Genomic DNA, 27,306 nt, shown 5'->3' on the forward strand with positions numbered 1-27,306 from the left:
TGGCCCCTGCCCCCAGGGTGGTAGGAGCTAAGCCTACCACCCAACCAGCAAACAAGCCCGATTACCCTAGGGTTGCCGACACCGCAACAGTCCTCGGCGGCAGCCTGTGCTTCACATAGCGAACCCGCAGGACCACCAGCAGCTCTCGTGGTGGGTGCAGTCAAGGCTGCCTCACCCTCTCTGGCCCCTGCTGGTGCTGGCAACAGCCAGCACAGCTCAGGCCCAAAGGCAGCCCCATCGACCTCCGAGCTGGTGGGCGCAAAGGTCTCATCCTTCGCGGCGAGACTTTTTCGCGAAATTTCTCACTCGCAAGAGCGCGTGTCCAGCGCCTCACAAGAGGCAATGGACACTACACCCATCCCGACGGCGCACCAAGCGCCTAAGGAGCGGCAAAGCTCCCTCGACCACTCAAGAAAGGACAAATCCCGCTTTACAGGGCCTGGAAAGGGCTCTGTAATCTAAGGCAACACTTCCTTTTTTAGTACACACAGCACCAATTTACTTTCAGTATGGATACACAAATCATACAATGGAACGTCAGAGGCCTTTTAGGAACCTCGATGATGTGCAAGAACTTCTCCACGAACACAATCCAAAAGTGCTGTGTGTACAGGAAACTCACGTAAAATCAGAACATACAAACTTTCTCCGACAGTATGTTACTTTTCGTAAAGACCGCGATGATGCTCTTGCATCTTCAGGCAGTGTTGCCATTATAATTCACAAAAGCATAGCGTGTCAATGTTTAAAGCTACAAGCGCCACTTGAAGCAGTGGCAGTTCGACTTGTTCTCCTAAACAAACTCGTCACCATTTGCTCGCTTTACATACCTCCACATTACCACTTACACAAACATGAATTTCAGTCCCTTATAGACGAATTGCCAGAACCTTATCTTGTTCTTGGGGATCTCAATGCACACAGCGGTCTGTGGGGCGACTGTCGCATCGATGCGCGAGGCCATCTAATTGAAGGCTTTCTTTTCTCATCCGCTGCGTGTCTGCTAAACAAAAAAGAACCTACATGTTATTGTCTTGCAAACAAAACTTTTTCTTCTATAGATCTCGGCATAGCTTCTCCATCCATATTACCTGAACTTGAATGGGAAGTTGTAAAAAAACCCTTACGGGAGCAACCATTTCCCAATACTGCTGAGAGCAACAAGACAATACGAATCTCCACCACATGCTTCCCGGTGGAAGGTTGATGCAGCAGACTGGGAGAAATTCCAAACACTTACCAGTACGATCTCGTGGACTGACATGTCTTCGCTCAGAATTGATGGTGCCGTCGAGTATTTTTCTAACTTTATAATTGATGCAGCTTCTAAGTGTATCCCCCAAATAAGTGGACTTTCTAGCAAACGCCGTGTTGCGTGGTGGAATGAACAATGCCGGAACGTGCGTAGGCAGCAGAACAAAGCATGGAGGCAGCTTCGCGATTCTCCTACTGCTGAAAACCTTGTCAATTTCAAGAAAATCAAGTCCCAAGGTTGGAGAACGCGCAGACAAGCCAGGAGAGACAGCTGGCAAATATTCTTATCAAGTATCAACTCATACACGGATGAGGCCAAGGTTTGGAACAGGGTCAATAGAGTAAGAGGATGACAAACACATCCGCGTCCTCTGGTACACATGCAGGGAGACAGCCTGGAGGACCAAGCGAACCACCTGGGTGCACATTTTGAACATGTGTCCAGTTCATCGCACTATTCTCCAGCATATACAAGATACAAAGCAGCAATAGAAAAACAAAAACTAGACCAAAAGAGCACCGGGAACGAGCCATATAACCTACCTTTCTCTCTAGCAGAGCTGCATGCATCACTCACCTGTTGCAACCAATCTGCCCCAGGCTTTGACCGCGTACTATACAAAATGTTGAAAAACCTGCCCTCTAAAATGAAGAAAACCCTTCTCTGTCTGTATAACTCTATATGGACCTCCGACGAGATCCCCTCTGCCTGGAAAGAGGCCATAGCGATCCCTATCCTGAAGCGGGGCAAGGATCCATCGTCCGTATCGAGTTATCGGCCCATAGCTCTAACAAGTTGCATCTGCAAAGTCTTCGAGAAGATGATAAACCGCGGTCTGATACATTTCCTAGAATCAAACAAGCTGCTTGGCCCATACCAGTGTGGGTTTTGCGATGGCCAATCCACCACTGACCATCTGATACGCATAGAGGGTCAGATTCGTGAGGCTTTTGTCCACAAGCAATTCTTGCTGTGTTTTCCTCGATATGGAAAAAGCATACAACACTACGTGGCGGTTCGGAATATTGAGAGACCTCGCACACTTTGGAATAAGTGGCAATATGCTGAATATCATTGAAAGTTACCTGTCCAACCACAGATTCCGTGTACGTGTGGGTAATGCCCTATCAAGACGATATGTGCAGGAAACTGGAGTACCACAGGATGGTGTGATTAGTTGCACCCTCTTTATCATAAAAATGAACTCTCTGCGCCTGTACATCCTACACAACATATTTTATTCAGTATATGTCGACGATGTACAGATAGGGTTCACCTCATGTAACCTTGCAATCTGTGAGCAGCAGGTTCAGATTGGTCTGAACAAACTGTCTAAGTGGGCAGACGTGAATGGGTTTAGGCTTAACCCACAAAAGTCCACATGCGTCCTCTTCTCCAGAAAGGGAGGTTTGCACCCTGATCCCAACATCGAGATGCAGGGTGAGGGTCTACCTGTTAAAACTGAACACAAATTCCTAGGCGTAATTCTGTACGCGTAGTTAACGTTTATCCCAGATCTAAAGTATGTAAGAAACAAGTGTATGAAGACAATGAGCATCTTGAAAGTGTTGTCTCGCACTACGTGGGGTAGTGACACAAGATGTCTATTGAATCTTTATAAGAGCCTCATTCGATCACGTATAGACTACGGTTCCATTATATATCGCTCTGCGACGCCGAGCGCCTTGAAGATGTTGGACCCTGTCCACCATCTGGGCATCCGCCTTTCTACGGGTGCTTTCAGAACAAGCCCTGTAGAAAGCCTCTACGCTAAATCAAATGAATGGTCGCTCCGGAGCATCTGCAGAGAAAGTACTTATCCTTTGTGTATTTCCTAAATGTAAACTCAAGCAATACACACCCTACCTACACAACTATAAACGATCTGTCCAGTGCCCAAACCTTTCAAAACCGCCCTTCCGTAAGAAATCCCTACGCACTGCGAGTAAGAAGTCTTGCCGAAGAAATGGTTGTGTTGCTCCACGAGCACGATGTCATGCCCCCCCCTCCTGTACAGCTGCCGCCTTGGCAGTGGCAGTTGATTGACTGTGATCTGTCCTTCGTTGATGTTACAAAGCATGCGCCGGACGTACATATCCGTATGCACTTCCTAGAATTGCAGCACAAATACTCTTGTCCGGAATATTTTATTGACGCTTCAAGTTACACACTGGTGTGTCTTACGCGGCGGTCGGTCCTTCCTTTTTAGCTGCCGGAGTTCTACACCCAAACACAACCATCTTTACAGCGGAGGCCTACGCCATCCTGGCGGCGGTTAAACACATCAAACGGTTAGACATACCCAAGGCAGTCATCTATACTGACTCTTTAAGCGTGTTGAAATGTTTAAAAACTCTAAGTAGGCACAGAAACCCCGTAATTATAGCTCTTTATTCCATAATTTGCACCGCAAAATCGAAGGGAATGAGTTGGCCAACAAGCTAGCCACATCTGTTCATACAGACGATGCCACTTCGCCCATAGCCGTCCCTGTAATGGACCTAAAGCCCTTTATCAAGAAAAAGGTCGGGGCCTACTGGCAGCGTCTGTGGGACAGAAAAATGAGCAACAAACTACACACTATGAAGCCTCATCTCGCTCATTGGCCGCCAGAATCGAAGACACGACGCACACGGGTTACACTTTGCAGACTAAGGATAGGACACACATACAGTACACACGCATACTTATTGTCCGGTGGCGATCTGCCTGTCTGTGATGAATGTGGTGAGCCACTCAGTGTACTTCATGTCCTCCTGCAATGCCGTGAACTGGAGCCTCAGAGGAAAAGACATTTTCCATTACCATTACAGCAAAATCTTCCATTACATCCCTGTATGTTTTTGGGCAATGAACCTCTTTTTAAATATCAATCACTTCTCTCGTTTTTAAAGGATATACATAATTTCCGTGTTATCTATCCAGGTGACTGGTAGCACGGCCTCTCTGCAGAGGCCGCTGCTGCGGTATTTTATTGAATAAAGCACGTGCCTCCTGGTCTTTCTCCACAAAGGCCTTCGGTAGGCATCGTGCTACTTTTATACTTTTAGTTTTAGCACCATGACCACTTCTCATCCATTCACGACCCACAGATCATTCCACACGTCACTGCCATAATTTTATTCAATATATGTTTTACGCTTCTATACCGCGATTTGTTCTTAGGTCCCTTTGCAGCCACATTGCATGCTGTCATCAGAACTCACTGATCATGGCAAACATACCATTCATTGTCTTGGCGCTCTTTGGCCACACTTGGCCCTTTGCGCCACAAAACACCAAATATCATCATCATCATTGTCATAGTGAATAACAGCTGTTCTTAACCTGTACTATTAAGCCGTAGACGAATATTTGAAAATATTAAATATCAGATTCTCTACAACTCGAATAACCAAAAAAATATTTTATTTTTATTCTAAGTTTTAAATACATTCACTCACCCCTAAGTTTATTTTCTGAGGCCTGCTTCTTTAAAGCTAGGTGCAATAGTAGAAAAACCTGGCATGTTCTGAGAGTGGTGCCAGAGATTTATTTGTTAAATTTAATAGGTAAGGCCAGCTTGAAACTTTCGTCAGCTTGCAAAAATGTGACTGGTTTTTCTGCAAAAGTCATGGCAGCAGTTTGCTTACAGGATCACTAAATATTTTTGGTCCATTTGAAGTTCTTACCCCTTGTTCTCTAAGTCTGTGCATTTTGAAGTGTTTCATTTGCACTGAGCATGTTCAGCTGATTGCATTTTCCGTGTGCTCAAGTGATACCACCCTACTATTTTTCTGCTTTTTACCCATTATTTATTGAATTTGCATGCTTGGCTCCTGGAACATGTTTAACTTGAGTGTAGTGCATTCCATCAGTGTACACAGGCCTCAATTTTTCGTTTACAATCATTGTTGGTTCTAAGTAAGGAGAAGTGATCACACCATGGTGTATTGCATCAGCATTGTTTGTCACGCAATACTTGATCATTTAGGAAGCTGAAAAACCAGTGCTTTCTTTGGTAACACATGTTATTCTGCTTGATGCACCTATTGTTTTGTACTTTTCAAGGCTGTCTGCTGGGAAACGCACGACCTGAGCTCCGTAAGGACCTTCCATGTGAGCGTGCATGTTCGGCACTCGTCTTGCTGCTTAAGGCTGAGCTGCCTGAACAGCGCTGCAGAGCCGCTGAAGCTCTGAGCCTTCTCCATGGTTGCTGAAGTCCGGGCTGCCTCTCATCTAGATGCTATGGTCTCCTGCCATTGAAAGCAAACGCATGTGTGCCTCAAAGGCTTTTTCCACATGTTATGCTCTTAGTCTTTGCGTCTTCCCCAGTGGAGCCTTGATCATAACTGCCAAGTCACAGGCGTTGTAAAGAGCATTGGGTGGGGCCCACTTTTTGCCATTCCTTGTTGGTCGCGGTTGCTCTTGACGATCACAGATAGGTTTCTTTGTTTTTATTTTGCAGCATGCTGTAAAGGCGTGCAATGTTATATTTTTCCATATATAATGCATCACGCTATTATGCAGAATGACATATGCAGAGTGATAGATGCATAGTATTTACGGTTGTATCTTGATTATATTATAGTGTAAGGTTGTATATTTGATGTTAGGTCTCTGGTCAGAAGACCACCACAGCATTTTTCTTTACTTTGTCTAGCCTATATAAGAACCTGAGATACAGCAGTGTGGTATTGTTTATTCCAGATAACTGTATGCTGGTGTGCTGAGGGCTCACCCAAGTCTTTTTCTTATATTTTACCTTCTGTTTCACTGCATATTTTTCGAGTGCCCGTGGTAGTGAAGCAATAATGCATATACAATGTTCAGGTGCAAGCATTGCCCACTCAGTTCATTTTGTGCATCAAATGATTTAGTCTGTGTGTTAACTATACACCTTATTGTGCACATGTGTGTAATTATTAGCAGCAGGCATTTGGTTAAACTTCGTGATACTTTACTTGGAATGGTCGGTACACTTCTGTGAAAGTGGAGATACATTGAGAATCTTTCTTAGTACAGGTAATTTTTTATTTAGTTCACTGGCTTCCTGGTGGTTGAGCTGTTCATGGAGGGTTATGTGCTAGTGAAGGGCAAGAAGTCAGGTTAGTTGGAAGGCATTGCAACATGGGCATTGTTAATTTTCAAAGCATGATGTTCATATGCAAAATCCACACGAGAGGCAAAGCTTATCTTTTGTCTTCACTGTAGTACAACACAGTTATATCATGTAAGCAGTAATGCGCCAAGTGTAGCTGCTTTATTTTCACCATTTATTTTCCACATAAAGTCACTGTACAAGATGGGAGCACTATTTTTATTCATGTTAAACATTGTAAAAATTACATAGATACGGTAGTTCATGTAGTTGAAGTCTATATACAGATATAGGGAATTCTAGCATTCTCTTACTCTGGTAGGTGTGAATGTGTACGATATACTGAAAGCACAGTATACTTTGTGGTGAATACCAGGCTATCATGCCTGCCACTGGGTGTGAAGATGCAAAGCCACATTCTGCAAGCAGTTTTACTGAACCTTCCACCTGCATATGATTTGATCATGTATGGCAGTCACATGTAAGCATGCAAGTGGCTCACAATGTGCATCACATACAGGGCCCTTGTACTGTGCACAGCCCTTGTACTGTGCACTGGATCCTGCACAGCTGGTACAATTGGAGGTTGGAAGAGAGAATGCAGTGACCTTGTCACCTTAGTGACCTTTTTCTTTGGTGGCATTATTTTCTTTGTCTTTTGTTTTTGGGGGTGGTGGTTTGCTGTCTTAATTCCCCCAACATTTGTGGCGTCAATTGCATGGAGACATTGTATGCTGCTGCTAGCCGTGATGTGTGCTCTGTGATGTGAAAGGAGAGCCACCAGGCACTGTTGCACTAGTGAATGTGGCACACATGATGATCCAGACTCTGCTGCAAGTCATCTTACCGTGAATGTGAGTATGTGGTTGCAGTCTTGTGAATTCCTTCCCTGTAGTACACCTAGGGATAGGGCCAGGACTATGCCCCATGCACTCAGCATATTTTGCAACCCTGCTTGAAAACCCCAAGCAATGATGTGGATATTCCATGTCGCAGCGGTGAAAACATATTTGAATTTCAGGCACCAGTCACTGCTGTGACCAATAATTGCGCAAAATGCATGCATGTATGCTCTAATATGCGTGCACATCTGCGTTAACTTTTGAAAGACTTCCAACAAATTTGCGTTTGAGTTATATATCCAAGGTGTCTTTTGTTGCACAAGTACCCTGTTAGTTGACACTGTAGTGCAACCAGCTGGTCATGCCAAGCACAGGCTTTCTAAGCAACTGAAGTTATTAGCTGCTGACCACAGTTAAAATTTTGAATGTATCCACTGACACCTCTCACACCTGTACTTCGATGCTCACAGCAATGTTATGAGAATTATTGCTGTTGATTTAGTTTTGTTGAAGAGCGATTGAGTATAGGAATAGCTCTGTGAAGAAAGGGTCGCTTTATGTAAAGCGCCTGTGGAATGCAAACTATACTGGAAGGCGCCTGAGACAGAATGAGTGAACACTTCCTACTTTGGAGTGGGAGATCTACAGTAAAAGTCACCATGGCAGTGTGCGTTCTATACTAAGGACTCCAATGGAAGATACAATCTGTAATGCGGTGCCAGCTGCATGTGCAAGCTGCAGCCGCTTTCAAAAAGAAAACCACTAGGCACTTATTTTACGTGCGTAATTAGTGTGTTCATTATTGGATTACATTCATGAGTTCTGACACTTTGTCATTTTTAAAATAATGAACACCTTGAAGGTCACTAACAGTTTCTTGGCAATTCTTTGTGTATTATTTTTATCAGATCCCAAACTCTTGTACACAGCTGACTTTCCTCACATGACTGGGAGAATGTGCTGCATTTGTATGTGGTGTCTCAAGTGATAGTATCATGTGCACATGCTTTCTGTTGCATTATAGCCCCTCCGTGAATATTTGGAAACTGTTCCCAATTGGGTTGTGTTTGGTGAAAAGCATTCTTGGAACATCCAGATGTCAATATGCTCCTTACTTCATCTCTCGCAATTTTTGTAGCAAAAGACAGTCATTCGGCCTGTAATGTGTTCGCAAAGTTAAGCTCGGAACAGTACTCTTGCAGTAATGTACTGCCACGCATGGCTAATTTCTTGGGGTTTAGAAAATTTGGTATCAGCACAGGAGGTTAGTGGTCTTGACCAACTACTCGGCCACATGTTATATGAGCTTTGTTGGCACATTACAACACTTGGACTGGTCTTTATTGCTCTGCTATTGATAAACTTTGTTCCAGCTGTTTCCAAGAAACAAAATTGATACTGCTTCCTATGTAATGCATGCACATGGCTGGCACTTTGGAGGCACTTTATCTGCTGCACAACCCCCTTGTTCATTGCACTGTGCAAGAGCACAGAACTCAGTTGCTGTGTGTGCTCATATGCAGTGGCTAAAAGTGTGTGAATATTTGAAAATTTCAAATACCAGTCCAATATTGAGTCTGTGATATTCGTATTCACTTGAATGAGAAAATTTTCAAATATTTAATACGACACAAAGATTCAAAACAATTTGAGTATATTTCTGGTGGTGCTGGAGCAGATGCAAATCTGTGCCCGATTTTGGGCTACTTAGCACACTCTTGTCATGGCGGAATTTAGTGCATGAGGTAAGCCCAGGGACTGTCTGACTGCAGGAAAGCCAACAACTCAGTGGCAGTGGGTATGGGTTTTGAAACAGTGAAGGTGCAACTTAAGAACAGTAAGATAAACAAGCTATTACTGTTAAGGCATTTTATTTAACTGTTTCTTATTGGCAATGTAAATGCAATGTTCTAACGTGTAGTAAAGAAACTTACTAATAAATGCATTTGCATGTTATTATTCGATATTCGAAGTAAACGATTAGTTCAGAACAAAAACTGTGCAAAAATGGCCTTCCTTGCCCCATTTCTTGCACTGTTCTTGTACCTAACATCATGTACCAACTAGCCCATCAGCACTCTCCTGACACTATTCGTATACAATTCATATTTGAAATTTTTTATATTTTTGCACTGATAACAGTAACTAAACATGCAGAGACTGCCACCTAGCCAACTGCCTCGGAACTAGCCAAAGAAAAAATTCACACCACAGGCACGCATGTTTGTTTTAACGGTGGGTCACACTGCATCCACACATGCAGAGGCACCATGGGCTGCAACAAGATAACGCACGGTGGCTGGTCTCTGCCACTGCTGTGCCATGTCCTCGGTTTGAGCAGTTTGGTGCAAGAAGGCATGCATGTTTTACTTTTTTTTTTTTGTAAAACATTGCATGCCACCGTTCCCTGCCACATGTTGTATGAAAAGACTTCAGCATAATTTGGGTATCAAATTTTGCCATGGGAATGTTACATAGTCTTAACTACATTTAGACCATATCTGCACAATAATTAGAACAGGTGAATTCAGTGAACTTGCTGGTAAAAAGAAAAGCTGTCACTTGTCTCAGAAATTTCACTTTGTAGTATGCTTCTCTTGCTCTTCCACCTACTCTTTGCATCTTATATTTGTGGAGGTGCTTGACAGGGAGTAAAAAAAAATAGACCTTATCTCCACTGACATGTAGAGCCCATTTATGTGCACCAGGCACATGGGCACTTTCTCTCTGCTTCTCCTCCCCCACTACTGTAATGTGTAGTCGATATTTGATTCAATTCCTGCTGTTAGTATGGTCAAAAAAAAAAATATATATATATATATATATATATATATATATATATATATATAACGTTGGTAGTGTTTTAGTACATTGCTTGCAGTGCTGCTGCCAATGCCAAGTCATCAGTGTTACTTTAATGAAGGAGGCAGCTGGGACTTTCATTGAACTTTTATGCATGCATTGAACCATGCATAAAAGGGTGTTAGTATGTCCTGGCTATCTCAAGAGCTTTACAGATAGGTGCAGGTTACTACTTAGGTGTTAGGAAAGAGCAGGAATTGAAATAGAAATGGAAAACTTTGCATACATCCAGAACTACAAAACACTTGCGGTGTCACTTAGCTGATTCAGAGGTCAAGAAGTGATGTCGCTGTAGGTAGATGCACCTCTGTGGTCAAATGAGGGTTGATGGGCAGAGGGGGATGGCAAAATAAAAAGGGGGGGGGGGGGGGGGAGTGTAGCATGGGCAACAACTTAAGTAGGATCTCGTACAGCTGCTGTTTTGCATGGCAATGATCTAGTGATGTTTATCACAGGCAGCCCATATAGTAGTCGCAACTAAGATCTCTCTATATTTGAAGTTAGTGCCATTCCTCCTTTCCTGCTTCTTTCCTTTTCTGCACCCTCACCACTTATCATCGCTTTCATTGTTTAGTGCCATGAAGAAGTTCGAGTGCAATTGAGCCGTTCACTGCTTTGGACCCCCTTTTTTTTTGGTGATTCGACAAAATTCGTGTGAAGTTTTTGTTTGAGGGGGCAGGGGAAATGGTGGCACGAAAATGAAGGAGCGGCACTTCCTTCACCATATACAGGGACCCTACTCAACCACAGAGATAATGAGCCTACAGTGGATTGATCCTGGATCAGGAGGATTCTGGTGTTACGAGCGGCCTTAATTGTTATTACTATCAGAAATATCTGGAAGGCAAAACTAAAAATATGTTTTTGTGATGGGCCTTTTGGGTGTTTTATTATCCTGCTTTTCCTAAGCGTGTTCTTGAGAACAAACCTTGCAGTAGTCTATCAAGTTTGTGCACATTGCCAACAATATGTAATAGCTGGGTTGTTTGGTGGATTGAAACCCTGAAAACGTGCAAGTAACTCCACTTTGTGGGAGGTGAAACTGAGGACTAAAATTACTTTTTTTCTATGTCTCATGGAAGTTGTTTCATCACACCGCCCATGTATGCTGCGTGTGAGTCTGCAACGATCTCATCTTCTTTTTCACTGTTGGACACGCCATATATTTGTTTAGCGGAGAGAAATGTGCGATCACTACTAGTACTTTGAATATCAATACAGTGCCGTCGATGCAGTCACCTTCTGTATGTGTGCCAAAGGAGACAAATGCGTACAGAGTTCGGGCCAAGCTTTGCATTGTTGGTGCTTGGCTGTTGATTGATTTTCACATGTACAAGGGAGTTGAATGAACTTTTGTTATGTATATTTTCATGCAATTGCGTTTTCAAATTGGGAACTGTAGTTTCATTCCATAACACTTATTTTTTTACATGTACTTTTGTTGGAAGATGAAACGTTTCAGTTGCGTATTTAGTCTGCAGCAGCATGTGCAGCATTGTGCCAGTTATATACTAGCTTGCTATGTGTGGTTTTGAAGCATATGGCAATGTTCTTGATGCTATGCTTATGGGTTGAATAAAAGTTGTTTTCATCGATGGGCTTTTCTTATGAAGACTTTCAAGACCTCTGATCCACCTTAGCACTGTCCCCAAGTCCTTCTATGTGTTGTGCAAACTTGATCAACAATGCCCCAGAACCTGATACATATATATCCACAAACATGTACAGTGAGATACCAAACGAACAGCAGCCATGCCAAACCCCAGAGGGTTAGGCAAAGAAAACATCGCTTTTTAAAAGCTTCAACGAAAAGGGTAGAATACTAGAGGAATAGTGCAGAAATCAGTACGAAAATGTGTAATTTAACTGCCTGCAGAGCGGCAACAAATAAATATTCTGCACCCAAAATTAAAGAAGGGTATTGCTTCGGTTCCAAAAAGAAGTAAAAGCAGATAGCTAAAAAGGAAAGAAAAGGCCAAACAAAAGCCACAGATGATGCGGCAAGTTGGAACTACCTAGTATCCCAGTATGTTTGTTGGGAAGCGCCGCGTGGGCTGCGCTTTCAATGAGCAAGGTCGGTCAAAATTGGTTATTGATGTCCTCGTAATTTTCATATTCGCATGATCATTTTGATCATGATGCTAACTGTTAGAATAAACAGCGAAAATTTCTGCGGTTTTAAAAGCTAATGAACAGTCATACGTTTCCATAATTACGAGTTTGTGGACCTGAAGGAACAGAGCTTTTTACTTGCATTGATTTTTGCTGCTTCGTTATCTAAAGGACAAACTTCACTCGGTGGGGAAGTTTAGTGAAGCAGTCAATGACTTGGGACACGTTGATGCCGACGTCTCTGTGGGCGTATAGAAGCGCCAGCCTAACCATGCGTTCCTCAGACATGTAGAGCGCAAGTAGTTTTTTAGTAATCATGTTAAAAAATATTCTCTCTGCACTGGCAGTGGTCACTGGAAGGGTGACTAGAATCTGCAGCAGTTTGTACACATTTACAAAGAACCTGCAGTCGCAATAAGAGGGGGCATCTATTTCGGTACCTAAAACCTAAAAACACTTCTTCGATGTCATTGGCATCCTTGTTTAGGTACCTTGCACAAACAGTAAGCTGTTTGATTACAGCAATATCCGTCGTTTTGTCAGCAAGTATAGAGAAGCAGCCTGCAGCATTTGCTTTTGCATCTAGGCTTTCTTTGATAATTTCACCTGAAATTTCTGATTTGGTTTTGTACATCTGGGCTTAAATAGAAGGCATTACTGGGGCAACTTTCCAAATGGTTCTTCAGATATGTATCTTCACAATTAAGTTGCCATACAAAGAAGCGCTCTGAAAATACCAGTATTTTCAGCGGGGGCTTTGCTTAAGTCCATAGGACCACTGTCCCTATGGCCACGGAGAGCCAGACCTTGTCACCCGCAAAAAAGAACTGCCTCAATAATAGGCCATTAACTTTCTTCTGTTTCCTCTTATTTTACTTTGCCTGCCCTGTCCAGCGGACCGATCACATATGGGGCGCGCTTCCTGAAAATGTTTGGAGAAAATTAGCTGCCAGCTGACAGTCACCGTGATATTTAGTATTTTAGTGTGTGGAAGATTGTGAGCGCGTGCTTCCATTTCTGGAACGGCTTGGACACGAGGGCTCCAGTGCACGCATGTTGGCCCAAGTTTATAAGAACATTAAACTCATAAAGTTCTAGAATTGAAAATCTAAAGCACGCCTTTGGAAATGTCAGTGCACTAGTCGCGTCAAAAGTTTATGACAACTTTATACCCATAAAGTTTCGGAATTTAAATCCATGCGCTCCGTAGATTCCGCGGCCGCTGCGAGATGCCGCAACGCGCCCGCTCGCTATCGAAAAGCCCTTGAAAGTTCGTGCTCGGATGGGGCTCCTTGCGTTATGTGACTTCAGGGGTGGTATTCTGTAAGAATCCACCTAGTGCACTGTCTATTTCGGCTGCCGCCGATTGGCTCCAGCTGCACGAGCGAGAAGGAGACTGGCTGGCTCCTTCTTGCTCATGCAGCTGGAGCCAATCAGCGACAGCCAAAATGGGCAGTCCACTAGGTTACAGTGTACTAGAACGTTTTACAATGGCTCGAGCAAAGGCGTGTCCTATTGCGCGTCGCGTACCCGCTTTGGAAGAAAGTAGCGGCGGCGCTGTCGTCGCCCGCACTTGAAGCGAGTGTGCGCCGCTTCTGTGTCTGCAGGTTGTTTTTCAATGTCGTCGACACGGAACATCGCTCCTTTCGCGCCTTTTCCTGCGTCAGTGTTAATTATGCCACCCAAGCAGCGGTTAAACCACTGTTACGCGCCAGGCTGTGCAACTGGCTATGCAAGAACAGCCCAGGAGCGCAAGTTATGGCTTTTCAAGGCTCCGAAAGATGAACAACACAGGCTTGTTTGGCAGCGAAATGTCCACAGGCTTGACAAGCCGCTGGACCCTGATTGTGCTGTTTGTGAACTACACTTCGAGCCGCATTTTATCTTGAGGCATTATGTCCACGCGTGATCAATGGAACTGGAGTAGAATTCCGAGGGGGACCCCAACGCTTGCTCCACTTTTATATTAAAGGTTTAAACGCGTCTCACTCGCCGTGGTTCCTCAGTGGCTGCGGTGTTGGGCTCGTGAGCACGAGGTCGCGGGATCAAATCCCTGCCACGGCGGCCGCATTTCGATGGGGGCGAAACGCAGAAAACACCCGTGTACTTGGGTTTAGATGCACGTTAAAGAACCCCAGGTCGCGCTTGCTCTCTGTGAACCGTCAGTGATTGAACCGGAAGCGCCGAGCAGACGACGCGTCCCATGAGCCTTTACGAGTTTACGCCTCACCTATTAACTAAAGCTTTATTTACTTTTAACTATATTAGAGTGTACTAGAATACGGTCGAGTGGGACGAGCGGCTGGGGCGGCGCATGCTTTGCAGTGAGGCGCCCGACGTGGAAAAATACTGTGGCGGCGCTGCGATCGAAGTGGATTGGGCCGCATCAAGGCCGCGCCGTTGGAAATGCTGGCGATACTGCTCGGCAGGGTCATTCGTACTACTACGCGCGCTGGTATTTCTGTTCAGACCGTTCAAATGGTGTTCATAATTGAATATGACATGTATTTATGTCTTAAGAATAAATGCCTTTCTTTCTCTTTATTTTATTTTTTAATGCCGCTCGGTGATTGCGCGTGGATTGCGGCCGCAGTGTTGGCTTTCATTCTATGTTATTGCACGGTTCCCTTTGGAGAACAAATATTTTTCTCGCTCTTCAAGCGGCATGTATCTCTCGTGTGTATACATTGTTCCGCAGATAGTTTTCCATCAGTAGGTCTTGCGAAACGCAGACGGAGAAACATATGTAACTTTCCTGCTTGCCGCTTCAAACAAGTAAAACATATCTGACCCATCCGGCACCTTAATTGTACTCAGATTTTTTTTTTTTTTTTTTTTTTTTTAGGGCTTTTTACGTGCCAAACCAGTTCTGAATATAAGGCACGCCGTAGTGGAGGGCTTTTTGACCACCTGAGGTTCTTTAACGTGCACTACAACGTAAGCACACGGGCGTTCTTGCATTTTCGCCTCCATTGAAACGCGGCCGGGATCACGCCTTAAAGCCCAAACCGCATTCACGCGATTTTGTGCGCGACGGCGACGAGCGACGGCTTCGAGCGACGAAACGGGCCGTCGCGCGAACAGATCGCTTGGTCTTTTCGCTCAATCGCTCGGTTCTAGAAATCTAGAATTCGTCGCTCGTCGCCCGGAAGTGCTATGAGCGACTAGCCAATAGCGCGAAGCCGGAACTGGATATACATCAGTCAAGTACTACCGATTGTCGCACGGAACGAGCAAACGACTAGATTTTGATACGTGCAAGGATAATAACGTAGTGCAAGACCTTTAGAAATATTTATGCTGCTCTTTACACTAAAACACATCAACTTAAATTAATAAAGCAAGCGTCACGCCAGTTTCGGCGAGCATTTGCTGCCCTCATACCGGCAACACCGGGGAGACGTCGCTCGAAGTCGTCGCTTGCATGCGGTGCGACTTGTAGGCGACGAGCGACCGCGACAGCCATCTCCATCGCGTCGCTTGTCGCTGTCGCGCGCAAGATCGCGTGGTGCGATTTGCACTGCGATTTTCGCAGATGCGAAATTCGCAACGGCCACGCTAGCGGCAAAAATGCGCGTTTTTGCCGCTAGCGTGGCCGTACCCACCGCGGCCGGTCGGGAGGATGATTGTGGTGTGAGGGTATGTAAATTCATTGCCTCCATGGTGGGCCCATGCACATTGTAAAGGAGAGCTTGTTTCAGCACTCTGGGCCGGTATTTTGTAGCGATGCCTTTCCGGGTAATAATGCCTTTTCACGCTTATCGCGCTTTGTCAGTGGTCAGTGACAGTCCGCTCGCGTTATATATCAACGGGATCAGCGGGCCGTGAGCGGTGGATGATAAGACTAGTACAGAATAAGTCATAAGGCATCGCTACAAAATCGCGGCCCTGAGGAGCGGTGTTCTTGACAGTTGCTGCTGAATGTGCCAGTTTAGCGTCTTGTTCAGGGTATTTAGGTGTTTGCGCCGCGCTCTGATTTCTAGCGTGTAGGAGGCCTGGGAGACAGTTGAAGCGAATAAAAACAGGGGGGGAAATACGCTCGATCGTGAGTAACATGAATTGGTGCGTAGTTTTTTTTTTTTTTTTTTTCTAATGTCTGTGAGATCGATGCCGTATTGTGGGTCACCAGGCCATTCCTTCCTGGTCGCCTTGGGAACAGCTCTTGATATTCTATCGCTACGCGATGACATTGCGCCTCATCGGGATCGCGATTTAACGTACTTTTGGACTGCGAACTTCTTTTTCTTCTATCGAAAAGCTACCGTGATCTCAATCTATGTAATCTCAAGCGGAAGCTCCTCTGGCATATTCAGTCGGGTGTAGGGATCCCGCTTAATTTACATAGATTCCAACATGATCGTTGTATCGTCTTATTTTCTTTTTTTTTTTTTTTTGCAAAGCCGTTAATATTGTTTCCCGGGCATTTGCACCACGTAGGTCGACAGTTTCTGTAAAGGAACTGCAGGACCGTATCCCACTGAATCGCTGACTTGTTTGCTTTCGACATCCTGAGGAACAAGATCCTATCATTCGGGTTAATTGAAGGACCGCTCTTTCGTGTTTTGGTCATCTTTGAGCCTTTCTGGCGCCTTTGAGCATTCTCCTCGCTTTCATCTCTTTCTCAGCCAGATTCTGGGCATTGTTCAACCGCGTGATTGTTTAAAACGTACGACTTTGGAATCCTCGCTTTCCCCTTTCCCTGGAAGCTGGGATTCCTGTCGTAAACGAGCTCAGCTGGAGTGAATCTCGTCGTAATTTCGTGCGACACCGTCCGCAATGTGAACACGGCTGGCAAGCAAACATCCCGCTCTTTTTTGCTAATAACACTGAGCGTGAAGAACGCGTTTCTAAGTGGAATATGACTAGCTCCTCTCGACACTGTTCGACCGCAGGTGGCTCACCGAGCTGTATACATGCAGCAACTCTCGAGAAAGGTAGTCGTTTTATGCAATTTTTAAAAATCGCCTGTTGCAGATACCATAATTCTAGTCCTTGAGCTGGATTGTTCAGAGAGGCGAATATTACTTGGACGAAAAATCGAATCACTTATTCAACTAATTAAGAAAAATTCACTAATTAACTTCCTAATTTACTTTACGGCACATACTGCAATTTACGAATTGTAGCTGGTGAGATTGTCAGGCATATACATTTAGAATGAATTTCCAGAATGACACGTACCTGTTTAGAGATATGCACCATAAAATGTAGTAAAAATGCACTGTTGGTCCACCTTTGTAACACTTTTTTATGCATTGACGTACAAAAGTAACTGAAACGCCCATGTGTTTCGTCTTACAGTTTGGAAAATAATATCTCGAAACTGGTGTAATCCTGGAAATTCATTTCAAGAGGATGCGCCTTGCATATCCACTTGGACACAGGCAATAATTCGCAAAGTGCGATATGTGCCGTAATGTAATTAATGGTGTTTTTCACTGGTCGATCTGGAGCGGCCGCCGAAATCCTGGAACGAGTGCTCGCATTTCACCAATCCTAATCTGTAAGCGGAGAGCGAAAATGCTCCGCGCTGGATCGTAACGGAAGTCTGTGCGCACACGTCACAAAAATCGACTTCCGCTCTGTGTGTTTCCATGGCCACCAAAATCACCGTCCCCCAGCGAGCGGAAGTGACGTATGCTTCTCCTTCTATTTCCACCCGAATCCGCGCCTGGGCAGCGGAGCAAATGAGAGCGATCCGCGGCGCGGAACGAGTTGAACCGAAACCACCAGTGGAAAGCGCGAACCCGCTCCAACTCGACCAGTGAAATTTGGATTCGCCGCCATGGAGCAAAAATCCTGCCCCAGATCGACCAGTGAAAAACGATATAAGAAGTTAATTAATCAATTTTTCCTAATTAGTTGAATATGTTTCTTTTTCACGAGCTAGTAATGTCCGCCTCTTCGAATAATCCAGCTCAACGCCAAGATTTTTTTTTAATTCCATAAAACTTCGAAATGATCACCCTGTATAGCCTCTTAAAAGACACCTTCAGTGATTTCCCTCCACCATCCCCCCCCCCCCCCCCTTGTTTTTCTGAAGGCACCCCCTTAATTCGCAACGAGTTTTCTTTCTTTGGTTTTTACGCGCGACGGAAAATTTTGTGTAATAGCGCAGGAATAAGGGCATGTGTACGCGAAAGTACACATTGTCCATAGATTGCTTGTGATGGGAGACTCCAACACGAAAGAAAGTACGGAGAATAGGACGACCGCCGGGGCTTCAAAGCGTCAGGGCCAGGGCGCTAGCATGGGAAGCGTGCAGCAAGGCGGTGTTGCCACGTGGTGGCACCGGAGAGAACGCCACAACCGAGCGCCGCATCCGTCCCCGTCAACGGCGGTGACACGCCGTCTGTGAGCCCGCTATGGACAGCGCCGAGCGTTTACGGCGCGCGCGTCGGAGAAAAAGATGCTTCTTGAACAAACTCCTAGGCGCGCGCGCCAGCGAACATGTCCCAGCACACGGCCCCGGCCCTCCTCCTCCCCGCGTCCTTGGCGAGGCGGCGTTCGCCGACGGGAGGCTCGAGAAAGTTCCGAAGCTCTCAAGAAGACAGAGGGAAAGGGACGTAGCCTTCCACGTACTACGGCGCCCACCCACTTTCTCGGCGCCCATTTCCGTTTCTAGATTTTTCGAGCAGCGTGCCGCATGATGTAATTCGGTTTTAGGTCAGACATAGGCAGACTGAGGCAGTCAAAACGTCCACCACTCGATGAACTTGCTGTTTCCACCCACTTCTGACCACAGATTTTCCGCATTACGGTAAGTAATCCTTTTGTTCTCTCGCCTTCGTCGTAACATTTCTTGCTTTATTTCGATTTTTGACTTTATATTAATAACAAAAACTACATTAATACTGTCAAAACGATACTCAAGCATAATTTGATGGCTTCATAATTCGCGAATTGACCAATATGTCGTATTTCTTAAGATCTTAAGGAAATAGATGTTGCGGAATAAACTGTTTTAAATTTTTGATCACAATATTATATTTAGATGACCAACCTTTCTGGCATTGTTTTCAATTCGGAGGGCTTAAGGCACCGAATATATGCTTCGCCTAAATATATGTGAACGCTGATTTGTTTCAGCACGGTTGATAACAGTCACGCCTTTGATTGTCAGTATCCTGCGCAGAATGTTGACCTAGATCTGTTCATAGCATAATATCCGTGGTGTGTTACATGGTAATCTTTCTTATTCGCAAATTTATTATTTCCCGGATCTTGAGATTATTCGCGCATGTTTGCTGTGCTTTTTTCTTAACAGTAGAATAAAAGTGATAAGCGTTTTTGAGGCATTTATTTAGTGTAATAAGAAAAAGTATAAGCAACGAACTAGTACTATTGATTCTAATCGGAGAAGTGTTTCGGCGCAAGGTGAAAAAAGTCCCAGTTTCGCCCTAAAGGCGAAGCATCAATTGCGATAGCAAATTAGCATATAGATATACGGAGTAAGGATAGTAGTTTTATCGGCTGTATAAAATTGAAAACATTCGCTTACTATTGAATTAACAAGCATGGTGTCAGCGTGCACAATCAAACACTCGACGACCGCAGACAACCGCTGTCAAAACGCTGGCGTGAGCAAGCGAAGCAGCAGCAGCGAGCGAAGGTTCGTCCCACGAAACACACAAGCAGCTATTTGATGTCTAAAAGATGTCTTGAACGGATAATTCAAAAGTATAATAGCTGTCCTGGTCAAGACATTTTCTAGCTGTGGACGTCTACAGCTACTTCAGTAAGCTCTGCTAACGTTACACTAAAAGTTGGCTAATAAACATCTCGACAAGAACAACTTCAAGAATTGTATTAGACGTTCCCAGAATTCTGTAATAATCGCTTCGGAAACATTATGCAGGCTTTTATAAAACATCTTGACAAGAACAAGTTAAGAATTTTATTAGACGTTCCCAGAATTGTTATAATTATAACAGAATTCTGGGGACGTCTAACAAAATTACCAATTAAACTATAAAAGCCTGCATATTTTTTCCAAAGCCATAACATATAATGGATTCAGAAACAATATGCAGGCTTCTATAGCTGTCTTTAAAGCAACATTTATAGATTTTCATTCTACAGTTATGTGGTAAGCAAAATTAATGGCCACTTCGGCATACCATGCATCCATATGCTAGCTTTATACTACATATGTTACTATATAGAACGGAAAAATAAAGTGAAGCATTACATTATGATTTATAATAACTTGCATAAAATTGTTGAACATATATCAAATGTGCAATACACATCGAAATGAAATGTGCATAACAACATGCAGAAGAAAAATTACCTGACTGTGAGAAAGCGGCTTTATTGACTAATAAATTAAAAAACATGCAGAATGGTTTTACAAAATTTTTTAGTGCAGTAGAAAAGGTGACCACATAAAATAAGACGTAGTTGCAGTAACCACAGCAATCCAGGTCCCTTCCCTCTTGGATACCACTGGCTGCTCACAGAAGTTTGCTCTGTAATACAACAGTGATGAAAAAATGGAGTAAGCCACACTTGATTTACAATAAAGATGTGGAATTCGGTATTTCAAATAGCAACATATGTGCCGTTGTTTTACCTCGGTCACATTTACTTTATAAATTTAAGCAATACTTTCTCTCAAAATCTTATGCTGTATACGATGATGTTTAGAAATATGTTGCAGATATATGAAAAAGCTACTGTAGAGTGAAATTAAACTGGCAAATGGTTTGATCCACACACGACTTGCAGTAGGTCATTAGCAGTTAGATGGTTTGCAGACAAATCTCTTACAAGAGTATGCTACTTTTATTTAAGTAGTGGTGTTGGTGGGTTGTAGCAACAGATGGGCTTGGCCTGTCAATCAAGGCCGGCAACTGCACCTTCCGAGTGTCTCTTGCAATATCACTGCGGTAGTGTACCACATGTCAATAAAACCATTCTCTTCCTAAAGGGGCCCTAAACACCTTTAACTAATCATAGAATGGCCTCACTATTAAAGGACGTCGTCTCACAAATCTCATGCCGCAAAAAGTTTTCTAATCCTCCAACTATAAGTGAAGTTACCACACCAATACAAGACTATTTTCCTGCCTGCTAGCGTGCTGGAAGCTACACAGAGGAGAAGCTAAGAGAGCAAAGCCCCGGTATACTACGCAATGCAGCACGCCGCTGCCATCTTAAAGACCACACGCAGCTAGAATTTCTGTAATCATTCAACCAATTATGTGAAACTCCAGCTTTACCTCCCAGATCACAAAAGAACGTTCTGCTACATACCGTGCGTGCAAATATATTCGAGCATAAACTTCGCGCCAGCACGGGCCCGCCAAAAGTAGCGTGCAAGTTGTAGCAGGTAAACGTATACCTACCGTACTGCACCGCATCTGCAGGCGCTGGTCAAGGCTTGAACGTCAGCAAAAGACTTGGGAAGAGAACCATGAGGGCACTGGCGAGCGAACGCTTGCGAGCATGAGCACAGCCCTTTTAATCGCTCGCGGAAACTTCAGCGTGCCCCCCCTAATGCGGTCCAAGAGCAGATAGGGGCCGTATTCTGAAACGTTCGCCTAGGCGAATTTTCTATTTTCGCTTTCAGGTGTGCGCTGATTGGCTGTTTTAGCAAAATTGGATGAGCTGATTGGGTGGTTGAGCCCGACGTCATTCAATTTTGCTCAACCAGCCAATCAGCGCGCACGTTGATTTCGCCTAGGCGAACGTTTCAGAATACGGCCCTAGCAGTTCGCTCAAACGGAGCGCACGTTTGCGACCGCGCGTGGCCAGATCTGTCGGTGACGATAGCTGGTATCACAATTCCGGCTTCTTCACCGCTTGTTCACGCAAAGGGAAAGTAAGGCACGGCTCTGATAAGGACGCCCAACGGGCGCGCACGTGTGTGCCCGGCCGCTTTCTTTTTCTTTTTTCTAAACTTTGGCTGTCGTGACAGAGTAATCGCATAGAGAAAGGAATTCAACAAGAGGGGACACTCCCATAGGGCCCAGCGGCCGAATTGACTGCAGCGTGCCAAGCGGTCGGTGTCGATCACTTGCATCACTTCCGGTTTCGGTTTTGGGCGCGCGTATTTTGAACGCAAGCTAGCACGTCGGCAGCCCCCCCCCCCCCCCCCTCCTTTTTTTTTTTGCTCTTCGTGCAGAATCGGTTTATTATTTAGTGAAAATGATTGCGAACGATCTCGTAAAGTCCCATCGAATCTGTGCCACGTGCAATTTCACAAAGTAGACGCAAGACCTTTTGTGCAATGAGGAAATATTTATTTTGCTCTATATAAAAGCTCGTTCCGCGCTTTTTGTGCGTTCATCCAACGTTGTGACACCAGCAGGTAAGGCAGTAGTTCCTGTATGAAGCTCCACCGGACGGCACCAGCTGAAAAATAAAGTAAATTACAAGCATGTTACATTTGCAAGCAAGTAACAGTATGTTACAAGCATGAGTCATTTTGGTATGTAGACTGAGGAATACTGCGAGGCGAAACGTGCGAAAGCGGTGAATGGGCCGCATTACAAACAAAAGCAATTCGCTTTTACATACATGGCGTAGAAAATACCCGACTCATCCCAAACATATATGAAAACATCTGATTTCCAAGCGTTCCCCCATTTCCGGGCATTATTTCCTGCACTTTGGCAGCACAAATACACGAGCGACTTCGCGTTTCCAAAACTTGGCCTCGGGCGACGCGACGGTACGCTACATACATAGAGACGGACGCAACAGGCTCTCAAGACAAATGCGTGGGTGCAATGCCTTTTTTCAGTCCTTTAGAAGACGTAATTTTCGAATTACAAGTTTCTGATATGTTCGTCGTTCGCGCGTTCTGCCGGCGCCAGCAGAACACCCCATGTTATCACTCTTGGCAATCGGCCATCGCGTTTTCAACATGCGTGAGTACCGAAAGAAGGTATATGTTGTTGCGGAGCCACAAAAAACGTCACAGACTTGTCCCTCTAAGATTCATTAAACGCCAAACTTTATCACCACGGCCGAGCTGCTTATCGCTAACTGCGTCACAGCGCGCTGTGCGGCCAGCGTGCCTCAAAAGTACCCCAGAAAGTAACGAAATTACTTTTCAGTAATGTCTGGCGTCAGAGAAAGCGGCACAAACTTCTCCTAGCAAGATGAACTAGACTACACACCACGGCTGAGTTCTCGCTAACTGCGACACGGCGCCCTGTGCGGCCAGTGTGGCTCAAAAACCGAAATAAGTTATAATAGTCCCATAGGAAGCGTCGGAAACATGTCTCAGCACGATACATTAACTCAAATTAACTGCGCCAGGATGGCCGAGCTGTTTTTCGCTAACTGCGTCTTAAGTCTCGGTCCCGTGCCGTAAGCCTAATTGCGTCGTAGACTGTGAAACAAGATTTCTCACCTTGCCGTTGTCCAATAGTGCAGTGGTGTCTTGTCGCAGTGCAGAAGGAACGCAAGAATACGCCGAGAGCCCAATAAACCAGGTTACATTTAAAAAAGAAAAGAAAGAAGGAGACAGACGGGTCGCCGCGCGCGAGCGCTCAAACGCGCGCGCAGCCATCCTCGCTGGCTTCGGGGGAGTGTCTGGCGGATGACGCATGTATCTGGCGCGTCACTGACCTGTGGCTAGGTAAGGCAAGGAAAATAAGTCGCAAAGCTTAACTTCATTTATACGCAAAGCGTTTTAGTTTTCGCGGGAAAGAATTAAAAAGAATAAATCAATGCCTGTTAACTTAAGTTCACTTTCTTTTTTTTTTCGATGCTCGCGGCAGCTAACGTTCGGTGTCAAAAGTATAGCGTGACGTAGGGTGACGTGTTTCCTGTTGCCAGTTTTTGCCGAGTGTCCTCTCTTGTTGAATTTCTTTCTCTATGGTAATCGAGTGAAAAAATTGGAAAGGAATCAAATAACCCCGCAGGGCTTTTTCTGCTTGTTCACCCAAAGGGGGAAAGCAGCGAAATGCTATATCATGCGACGTTAACGGATTGCATATGGCTTGTTAAAGTCGCACGGAATGTAACGCTGCGCGTCGGGCACGCGCATTTTAAATCTTTTTCACTTTCACGCGAACGCCCAAGCATGTCGCACATTTTCCGTCAAAAGCATCTAAAAAAGTTCTTGAGTTATACGCTCTCAAGACGTTCACCAAAGTATACTCCGGGGACGCCAGAGGTGGGCTGTTACCACAGCTGAAACACAATAGCATATTTGATTAACCGTACTTCCTGCTACATGTTTCCAAGAACATCTCTTTAACGTCTTCGCGTAGACCAAGACGTCTAAAGCCGTTTGTAGCCGTTCCGAGAAGTTTCAAGACGTTTTGTGTTTCGTGGGGTGGGGTCTATCGCTTCAACGGAAACTGAGCGGCGAAAGCACAGCGCATACAAAGCTATGAGCCGTCTGCAAATCGCTTTCAAGATACGGTGCGGGCGACCGGCCGCAGCCACTAAAGTACAAGTGCGCAGTTGCGGGTAGAGTAGAAGACGCAACACCTCCCTTCCGCGTTGCATTCCCGCTTTCCTCCTTTCGCGTGCGAGATTGAGTCGCCAGGTCCCCTTGCGCCGTTGGTGCCGCAGCACGACGTCGCCCCCCTGCCTCCCTCTCATTCACGGCCTTTCGTGCGACGGTCGCGTTTACTCCCCGCCGTGCGTTCGCTTTCCGTGAAAGCGCGCTTTCACTCGCACATACAGCGCGCGGTGATTTTATCGCCCTTGGACTTTATACGGAACCTCAGGGCGACGGCAACGCCGATGGCAGAAATCCGCTTGGAGTGTCCATATAATTGCTATCGCAATAAAACAATTTATAGCGCAGGAAAGGTGTTCTGCCTTAGAAGACAAGAGCGTGTGAAATGGGCTATCCCGCGAAGCAGACTCGTTACGGCAGATCACAAAGTAGATGTAACGAGCACACATGAGAATTCAATGATCAGGCATATAAGTTTTTTTTTTTTTTTTTTTTTTTTTAGGTTACGCCGGCAATGGAGCGGCAACAACCTATCCGGAGCTTCTTCCTTCCTTTGAAAACGTCGAAGCAAGATCAGAGTGTAAAACCGTGGTACGCTTCCGCTAGTGCATCTGAGTGTAGTTTCTCGCCAGAACTCCCGGAACCGACGACCTAAGAGTGCGCTCAGCCGATAGGACATTCCCGGTGTTCATCGGTAACGAGATTATCCTTCATTGGGGTTACCAGGTGCAAAATTTGTAAAAAGGCATATAATGAAGGGAAGCTTCTTGTTGACGGAAAAACGGGCGGTGCATGGATAATCAAGCCATGTCAGCAAGTCCAATGCATCCAAGCTTCGTGAAAAGGCCGGAAAGCACGACGCCTCAGGACACCACAAACATGCTGTAAACATTTCGAACCAGTCGCAGGCAGTTTCAGAGGTCATAAATGAGGCTGCAAAAAGGGCTGATGATCAAACTAAGGTTATGAGAAAGAACATGGCTGTAGCATCCTACTTTCTTTTCAAGCAGGAAGTAACCCACACTACGAACTGGAGTTCCTTGCTGAGTACATTTTCCATGATGAATCCTGAAATCGAGCAGTGGTTCAGGGGAAGACCGGAAAATACACATTACCTTTCTGCAAGGAATTCAACTGACTGGTTGGAAGCATATGGGGCGACGGTGAAGAAATTAACTCTTGAAAAGGTCCAAACAGGGACTCCGGAACCGGGGGGGGGGGGGGGGGGGGGGGGGGGGGGGGCGGTTGCGGGCAGGGCACCCTTCACTTTCCGACCGTTTACGCTGAACTCAAATTTTTGACAAGAGCTATAGCTAAATTTTCAAACTGGTGGTTGTGTGGTCCAATGTTTTCCAGAAGGCCGATGATCAACTGGACGTATAACGGTGGCACGATGGCCGGTTAAGAAGCCAGAAATTAAGGCACGCCACTCAACATACCAGTAACCAAACTCATGATTAAATCTTAACTACGCATACAGATGCACAACAAATAGGCGGAATAATGACTTACACACTGAGAGGGAAGAACAACACATCAATGGATAAGAAACATTTCCCTCGTGCCACCGCACTTCCCTACAATATAATACACAAGCCAGGCAATCACCGGACACTGTATATTTCCAAACTACCTCTTAAGATCCAACAAAACTGACCACAACTCTTGCAAATGGGGAAAACCTGCACTAAAGATCGATGACCAGCTCATAGATGGCCCCCTAACAAGAAAGGAAAGAGTACTGCTGACACGCAAATTTGCAAACACCACATAATACAAACCTGAAATAATCAAACACCAGGGTACATACCAAGCCCTTGAAGGACTCTTAAAATAATTCGGGGTATATAGCTTGCACTCATAGGCGGAGAGTTTTAATTATGCCGGGGGGGGGGGGGCTGGAGCCTGACCAGCCCTCCGAACCCCATCCATGCATATATATATATATATATATATATATATATTGTGGAGATGGGTTTGCACAAGGCTTACCCTACGAGCGACGGTCAGGAAAGGGCACGACGCTCCTCCACTCCGCAACGCACAAAGGCGCTACGGCAGGGTTCGTCGACTCTCCGACACGGCGCAGAGAAGGCTCCGGAGTCAGATCGCCAACAAACACGGGTTTATTCACCCAAGGTACAGCTCAGTGCTACAGTCACGGCGCTTACGGGCCAAGGCTCGCCGCAAGACCGATCGAGTACGCGCGCCCGCTGCGCTAGGGCTAACCGGGTAGCGGTCCGCCAAGCGCGATAACGAGGAGTCGCGAGAACAAAGGTCTCATGTAACCACCTCGTTGCGAGCCTGTGAGCCTCTCTCGCGGCGAGGAAGCGCTCAGCGGGCGAGAGCTCGGGTGGAGAGGGTGCCCGGTGGCCGCCGCGCGGGAGGCCAATCAGGGCGCGTCCCGGTGACGTGCCTCGCGGGGCAAGTCCAATCCCGGGGGGGAGAAGTACGGTTTGCGCGGGAAAGTAAGTCCGGCGCGCTCGCCATGTCCGCCATGTTGCCGTTACGGCGGCGGTTCCCGGGGATCGAGCTAAGCGCCACGCGCGAGCTGGGGGACGAGGCGCGGGAAGGCACCTCGATCCCCACAATATATATATATATATATATATATATATATATATATATATATATATATATATATATATATATATTGTGTGGGGATGCGCGGCTCTCACGCGTCTCCTGTGGTCCGGCTTCACCGCGCGGCTGGGTGCCGGAGGCGGTC

The 27,306-nt window shown here is 45.5% G+C and overlaps 1 protein-coding gene and 1 long non-coding RNA gene across 2 annotated transcripts in view; one reads left to right on the top strand and one right to left on the bottom strand.

The window, feature by feature from the left end:
• The window catches only part of LOC119436147 (maestro heat-like repeat-containing protein family member 1), a 267,656-nt gene extending 256,022 nt beyond the window's left edge, over positions 1–11,634 (top strand). The window contains exon 36 of the mRNA XM_037702909.2: positions 5,306–11,634. Coding sequence (XP_037558837.1) covers positions 5,306–5,454 — 149 coding nt within the window. The 3' untranslated portion in view covers positions 5,455–11,634. The remainder of the gene's footprint in view (positions 1–5,305) is intronic.
• A 10,742-nt stretch (positions 11,635–22,376) lies between these two features.
• LOC125942703 (uncharacterized) lies at positions 22,377–23,697 on the bottom strand. Its single transcript, XR_007465308.1, has 2 exons — positions 23,517–23,697; positions 22,377–22,510 (listed from the first exon to the last, which is right to left on the bottom strand). It is a non-coding gene; the product is annotated as an uncharacterized LOC125942703 (long non-coding RNA).
• Positions 23,698–27,306: the final 3,609 nt, after the last annotated feature.

Source organism: Dermacentor silvarum, chromosome 1, assembly GCF_013339745.2.
Source record: "Dermacentor silvarum isolate Dsil-2018 chromosome 1, BIME_Dsil_1.4, whole genome shotgun sequence".
NCBI classification, from domain to species: domain Eukaryota; kingdom Metazoa; phylum Arthropoda; class Arachnida; order Ixodida; family Ixodidae; genus Dermacentor; species Dermacentor silvarum.